The sequence below is a fragment of the Zootoca vivipara genome, chromosome 9, assembly GCF_965207765.1.
Source record: "Zootoca vivipara chromosome 9, rZooViv2.hap1.1, whole genome shotgun sequence".
Classification (NCBI taxonomy): domain Eukaryota; kingdom Metazoa; phylum Chordata; class Lepidosauria; order Squamata; family Lacertidae; genus Zootoca; species Zootoca vivipara.
The window spans coordinates 18,299,078-18,306,963 of NC_142592.1; the positions used below are offsets into that span (position 1 = coordinate 18,299,078).

The window sequence follows — 7,886 nt, forward strand, 5'->3', positions numbered from 1 at the left end:
AGGAAAGAGGGAAGAAGGTCTGCAAAGCATCTCAGAATGTATACAAAGATGGAGGCCTCTGTGGGAGCATCACTTGTGATGAGTTTGTACAGCAGCCTCTATGCTTTCTCCCAGTAGGAAAGTAGCAGCTACCTGGAGAGGGGGGGTAGATATTTAAGCAGACCGAATGACAGCAGAGCATGAGACTCTTCACCTCAGGGTCATGACTTCAGGCCCCACATTGGGCAAAAGATTCCTGCATTGGGGGGTGGACTAGATGTCCCTCACAGTTCCTTCCAACATTATGATCTGTCCACAAAGCTGTAGCTGCATCTGCTCTGCAGATCCTGTACTAAGCAAGAGCATGGGGTGTATGATCTCCAAAGGCCCTTCCAACTAGCTCTAATATGTGTGTTCAAAACAATGTTTGCAATTCAGTTTAAAAATAATTATAATACTCAGGTCTGTGCATATATATGCCAGGTGGCGCTGTGGGTTAAACCACTGAGCCTAGGGCTTGCTGATCAGAAGGTCGGCGGTTCGAATCCCTGTGATGGGGTGAGCTCCCGTTGCTTGGTCCCAGCTCCTGCCAACCTAGCAGTTCGAAAGCACGTCAAAAATGCAAGTAGATAAATAGGAACCACTACAGCAGGAAGGTAAACGGCGTTTCCATGTGCTGCTCTGGTTTGCCAGAAGCGGCTTTGTCATGCTGGACACATGACCTGGAAGCTATACACCAGCTCCCTCGGCCAATAATGCGAGATGAGCGCGCAACCCCAGTCGGTCACGACTGGACCTAATGGTCAGGGGTCCCTTTACCTTTACCTTAGGTCGACATAAGTTTTATTGGACCCTATATTGGTGACAGCAGTCATGAAATTAAAAGACGCCTGCTTCTTGGGAGAAAAGCAATGACAAACCTAGACAGCATCTTAAAAAGCTTGCATCACCTTGCCTACAAAGGTCCGTATAGTTAAAGCTATGGTTTTCCCAGTATTGATGTATGGAAGTGAGAGCTGGACCATAAAGAAGGCTGATCGCCGAAGAATTGATGCTTTTGAATTATGGTGCTGGAGGAGACTCTTGAGAGTCCCATGGACTGCAAGAAGATCAAACCTATCCATTCTGAAGGAAATCAGCCCTGAGTGCTCACTGGAAGGACAGATCGTGAAGCTGAGGCTCCAATACTTTGGCCACCTCATGAGAAGAGAAGAATCCTTGGAAAAGACCCTGATGTTGGGAAAGATTGAGGGCACTAGGAGAAGCGGACGACAGACGACGAGATGGTTGGACAGTGTTCTCGAAGCTCCGAACATGAGTTTGACCAAACTGCGGGAGGCAGTGGAAGACAGGAGTGCCTGGCGTGCTATGGTCCATGGGGTCACGAAGAGTAGGACACGACTAAATGACTAAACAACAACAACAACTGATTCACTCAGCCACTTATGGGGAAAATACTGTATATATATTCCGGCGTATAAGACGACTGGGCATATATAAGACGACCCCCAACTTTTCCAGTTAAAATATAGAGTTTGGGATATACTCGCCGTATAAGAAATACGATCCGGCGTATAAGACGACCCCCGACTTTTGAGAAGATTTTCCTGGGTTAAAAAGTAGTCTTATACGCAGGAATATACAGTATATAAAACAATTAGGTGCCTCCACAACGCTTGGAAAGTTGAAGCTTGCTGTATATATAGCCCCACGCACCTTGACTAAGTCAGAAAAAGACAACATTTTTTATTTCTTTCCTATGAAACTCAGTTTGAGGGAGGGGGCTCATTTCAAGTGGCAAGTATATTTTGATGAATTCATGAGTGAAAAACGGCATCAAATGAACGCAGTGGCTTGATCAGTTCCATCTTTGTGGTATAGTTGCCAGCAGATGCTGGTTATAAGAAACAACCGTGTAGTAGGCACAGACCAGCCGTCCAACTTACATTTGTTAAATAGTCTCATTATTATATGGTTTGTGACAAATATAGAACTACTGCAGTAGAGATTTTTGCTGATTTAGATAAAAGGTAGTACTGAAGTGAAAAGAATAGTTGGTCAGAGCGTAGTGCTGATCATGCCAAGGTTGCAGGTTCGATCCCCATATGGGACAGCTACATATTCCTGCATTGCAGGGGGTTGGACTAGATGATCTTTAGGGTCCCTTCCAAGGGTGAGATGCTGTGCCCTTCCTTCCCTGTATCCATACCTTTAGCACTGGTTTTCCCCTTTTGTTTGGGGGGGGGGGGTGGAATATAGATTTTACTTTGTCCAGAAGTGTGCATAGAAATCTCTGCAGTATTTGGAGGGTTTCAGTCTCCTCTGCAGAGGTCATGCATTTATCAGTGGGTTTTATGTTATCCAGATTAGAACCCATCAGGCTTGCAGAAAGCAGGTGGCTGTACCCAGATATGCCTGAGGCTCTTTCCTTCTTGCTGCTCAGTGTAGTTTCTGGAATCGTAAGATGCAGTGGGGGAAGGGGGGGAGTAGAAAATAGGAGAAGACAAGACATGCATCTAAAAATAGAAACAGGGGTATTGTAGAAACAGAAAAAACGTCCAGATCTGGTGTTGGGAATAGAATCTATTTAGTCTTAAAAGGCATGTAGTTTTGAGGCCTGAGGAAAATAATCTAGTATAAGCCTCTACACAGGAAACTATTTAATATGCAAAACGTTTGCTTTCTCAACAGTTGGACGGTGAAAATTTCTGGGATGTTTTCATACATAATGTGGTAGGGCCTGGTATATATTTTGAGAAGGGGAGGTGGGGGAACAAAGGAGGTGGATTGAGTTTTGTGTGCATAGCGATTCATCGTGAAGGAGAAATATTTCATTGTCAATTTTATTTACAAATCGAGCACAATTTCGTGGAGTTTTGACACACTTTTGGCTGTGCAAAATCAACACCGGAGCAAATGATTATTCCGACTAGCTAAATAAACTCAAGTAGCCCTGTAAAAGTGGTGCCATTTCTTACTCAGGGAGCTGTAACTCTGTGTGCATAATAAGTAGCCCAACTTGTCTCACACCTTAAAGCTTCCCTGTTCCCTGTTTCACATCACAGCAGCGGGGGAGGGGGGAGCATTCTGTGGTTCATCTCAGGTGGTCTTGGACTGACCCTGTCCTTGAAATGCTGTGGTCCCAAACCATTTAGACCAAGACTAGCACTTCGAATTAAGCCCAGGAACAAATGGTAACAACGCAACTGGTAAAGTATAGGTGTTACACATTCTAAAAAATGGTAGCTGCGGCAGTTGATGTTTCCAAACTGTTTCTTATGCCAGGCCCATGTTGAGTATGTCACACTAGCCCAGGCTTCCTCCACCTTGGCCCTCCAGATGTTTTTGGCCTACAACTCCCATGAGCCCTAGCTAGCAGGACCAGTGGTCAGCCATGGTGGGAATTGTAGTCTCAAAACGTCTGGAGGGCTGAGGTTGAGGAAGCCTGCACTAGCCTCATATGGATGTAACCCGGGCATGTTAAACTGAGGAAGGCCCTCCTTTCTCCCTCTGATGGCTAGATGAAACCTCTGGTTCAGAGCCAGTATGCCGCTGCTATGGAGCAGCAACAGGAGAGGTTTATGGGGGAAACAGTATGGTGGACTAAATGGACCGATCAGGAGGGCTCCTCTTAAATTCTGAACATACAGTCGTACCTTGGATCTCGAACAACTTGCAAGTCAAACGTTTTGGGTGCCGAACGCCGCTAACCCGGAAGTGATTGTTCCGGTTTGCGAACGTTCTTTGGAACCTGAACGTCCGCCGCAGCTCCCGATTGGCTGCAGGAGCTTCCTGCTGCCAATCGGAAGCAGCATCTTGGTTTCCAAACCGTTTTGGAAGTCGAACGGACTTCCGGAATGGATTCCATTCGACTTCCAAGGTACGACTGTACCTGTTAGGAAGTCAGCCCCATGGAGCACACAGGGCTTCACTTCGAAGTAAAAATGCACAATACCAGAGGAAGGTGCTAGAATCCGAAGACATGGCTTGCATACCATAAAGCAGAGCTGCTACGATAGTCAGCACAATGCGTTCACCCACTCAGTGTATCTGTAACTGCTGGCAACAGAAGCTTGGTGTAAGCTCAGAGTTCTTGATCCTAGACAAGTTTTGCTTCTTTCTTCTTTTTGCTTCGGTCAGGAGTGAAATCATTCATGATATATAATGCTGTTCTGTCGGCAGGATGGGAATTCTGAGGTGTGTCCTCTCAGCAGCGGTCAAACTGTGCAATGCAGCAACACGAAATCAAAAACTGAATCTTTCAAGAGTGGTGTTTCCAGAGTGAAATCTTTTCTTCCTGTGCCCAGAAATAAAGTCAGCCAGTCTTCTCAGAACACCAAACGAAGCAGCAGCAGCAGCAGCAATACAAGGCAAATAGAGGCAGTCAATGACTTGAAAGAAGAAATTTGGAACATGCACAAAAAAATACAACTTGAGAAATGCGAATAAATATACCGGTCTGCCATTCATTTCCCCCATCCCCCCCCCTTCGGCCTTTACGTAATCTTAGTTACCTTTGGAGAGCAAATTTATTTACGAGTGTAAATAATTTTTAAATATGTTTTCTCGGTTGTATCTATGGGACCACAGTTTAATTTCTGTGTAAATAAGCTGTTTATAATGAAAAAAAAATTAGATTATATTGAATTGAACTTTAGAAAGTGAGAGAGCTTCACAGATGATTTTTTCTAATCTGAAAATGTTTTATTGTTTAATTCTATTCAGGGGTATCAGTAAAAAGAGTGTAAATAATACATGCATAGGCACACACACACACACACACACACACACACACACACACACACACACACTATATATATATATATATATATATATATAGATAGATAGATAGATAGATAGATACACACACACACACACACACACACACACACACACACACACACACACACAGAGTTTGGTGGAGAGATGTGTTCTCCATTGCATTAAGATGCAGGTAGCCAATTTAGAAGGATTGACCTACTATCTGTATAGCAAAGTCAGTGTGGCGTTAGCTGTCTACTCGTCACTTTCAATCAGAGACTCTCCTGGAGGTCCACTCTGCTAGTATGCAGTGGGATTCCCATGCGACAGGATCCTATGTGAAAAACTAAGCAGTGGATCTGCTTTCATTTCCTGTGTATACCGGGATCCTACAGGGATGCTATCCTGTGTGTAACATCCCTACTGCCTGTAAAACAGGATCATTGGATATGGATGATAACCTTTATATATAGTTATATATACTGAAGTTTCCTGTGTTATATTTCATACATTGGGTTGCACAATTCTGTACAGTACTGGCTTAAAGCTAACAATATACCTGTGTTTTCAAGGCAAAAATAATAATAATGTTCACTTTCTGAAAAGTGAATGGAATGTGGCAATAATGGGAAGAATTGGGAATACTCCCCAGTTACTTTCAGTTGTAAACTGCATTAAATATTTCAATTGCCCATATTATTGGGTAGTTTGGTTTATTTCTTGTCTCAAACTCCTTTGTCGCTTCTATTTTGCATTCCAGCTCCTCTATGACTGATGATTTGTGCAGACTTTGTTTTTTCTGTTCAAAACAAGAACTCCAAAGCCACCGTAATAAGCAATCTGTTGTCATTTGTCTCATGCTGCTTTTTATCACGAAAAAAGAAAGCATTTAATTACGTAAATTATTATTATATATGCTATGCTATAACCCCCCCCCCACACACACACACACTTTTCTCATTTTTGACACCTGCTAGAAATTTAGGGCATTTTACATTCAAAGATCATTTTTCTTAAAAAGGACAGCACTTGATTAGCACGCAGTAGTCATCAGGAGAAAACGGAACAGCAATAAATTGGGCGATGTGACCCATTTGTGTATCCTGTCTAAAACAATGTTTTAACTGCTATTCTTCCATCCTACATCCTTTTCACTTGCAGAAGACTGTGCCCTTTCAGTATTCACACTGGGCACAGTTCCAAGACCCTGTCTTGACATGACACTTTCAGTAAATGAATCGGTACAGATTACTTAAGAAAAAAGGCTATACAGTATAGCCAGCTGGTGAATTGCTAGGCACTTGCTTTGACAGTGCTATGAAGATGTGCAATCCAACATCTCTGCAAGAGAGTTTGTAAAAAAATAAAGTCAGCGGTTATGTTAAATGTTCTCCTGGAATTTCATCTGTCAATTTCATGCCAATAAAACCCTTTTGTACTGCAGTTTCTGCAAATATGTTTGTTTCTGTCGTGTGTGTGTGTGTGTGTGTGTGTGTGTGTGTGTGTGTGTAGTTTTATGTGCATTATCTGTGTGCATGTGCTGCAAAAACAGGAACCTGAAACTTCGTTTTCTACCTACTACTGCTTCCATGCTTTACATCACATCTTTAAGATAACCAAGACCTGGGTCTTAGCCAACATCCCCAATGGAATTCCCTTTCTATTTCCCACAGACTATATCTATGCTCCCATTGCCTCCCCATAACAAGGCCTCTTGTTCTTGGTTTCCCCCACTTCTCACTTGTCTCTTCAATTCTGTAACTAGTTGTACTAAAATCTTGGCACAAGACAAATATTAGAATTGGGAGAAAACGTGTATGATTTATTTTTGCAAACATTAGTATTTTGTTCAACTCAACACTGAGTTGGGAATAGGATTCAAAAGTTGCTGGCAACTTAACCCAGCCCTGATCATTAACTGTGTGGATTTTAAGGAATTATTGGGCCACTAACTGCGCAATCTTTTTATTTTTATTTTTTGCAAGTCTACTTCACAAATCTGCAGTAGAACTCACTCTCAAGTTAGTGTGTATGTAGCATTGCAGCCTTGAAGTTCTTAAAATTTTGTTGTTGTTTTTTTAAATGTTGAACATTACATTATTGAATATTTCCCAGAAAACATAGTCATGGAATCCAGCCCTATGATTTTCTTGGTCAGATATCAGTCCCATTGAATTCAATGGGAGTCCACCCTGATTAAGTGCACACAGGGCTGCAGCTCATTAGGTGACTTTCTAAGAGAATGCTCTATACATCTGCCCTAAGATCCACTGTAAATATGCAATCTTAACAAATAATTTTGGCTGAGCCTAGGGCTTGCTGATCAGAAGGTCGGCGGTTCGAATCCCTGCAACGGGGTGAGCTCCCGTTGCTCGGTCCCAGCTCCTGCCAACCTAGCAGTTCAAAAGCATGTCAAAGTGCAAGTAGATAAATAGGTACCACTCCGGTGGGAAGGTAAACAGCGTTTCTGTGTGCTGCTCTGGTTCGCCAGAAGTGGCTTTGTCATGCTGGCCACATGACCAAAGTCTCAACCTTAAGTCCTCATCCCAATAAAAATTCAACATACACAAACTTCAGACTCTGGAGTAAATGAGCTGCTTTTGTGTGTGTGCAAGGCTGAATGCTAACCAGCAGTGCTCAAGAGAAGCACGTCAGGGTGCCTTCCAACTCTGCAATTCTATTTGTTTCAGTTATTGGACAGAATAAAGGCAGTTTTTGCATGTTGTTATCTTGTCCTCAGCAGTGCTATTGACGGAAGAGCATGTGCCCATTAAATTCCTGCCGGTTAGCAGTACTTTCCAGCTAAGAATTGCTCCTCAGTATTCTATTCATAAGCAACTAAACACGACACTGACATGGTCTCCAATCTACAGTGTAGACTGACCCTATGTGCATTGCCAGGTTTTGAATGCACATTTTAATTCCAATAAGCTCTGGTACCCATGTGGTTTGGCTGTGATAGCCAGCAACCAAGGGTTGTTCCAAACAATACATTTAAAGGCACTAACTGTGAGAGCAGAATCTGCAGCTGCTTCAAGTCCTGAAACACACACTTGTAGGGAAACTTCCAAGCTTTAGAAATCCAAATACCTGAGAGCAGCATAATGTAATTATTAGACATTTATTTTCCCTGATAGTTCTGTACC

The 7,886-nt window shown here is 42.8% G+C and overlaps 1 protein-coding gene across 1 annotated transcript in view; it reads left to right on the plus strand.

The window, feature by feature from the left end:
• The window catches only part of CTTNBP2 (cortactin binding protein 2), a 104,663-nt gene extending 98,480 nt beyond the window's left edge, over window positions 1–6,183 (plus strand). Inside the window, exon 23 of the mRNA XM_035127367.3 lies at window positions 4,162–6,183. Coding sequence (XP_034983258.3) covers window positions 4,162–4,428 — 267 coding nt within the window. The 3' untranslated portion in view covers window positions 4,429–6,183. The remainder of the gene's footprint in view (window positions 1–4,161) is intronic.
• Window positions 6,184–7,886: the final 1,703 nt, after the last annotated feature.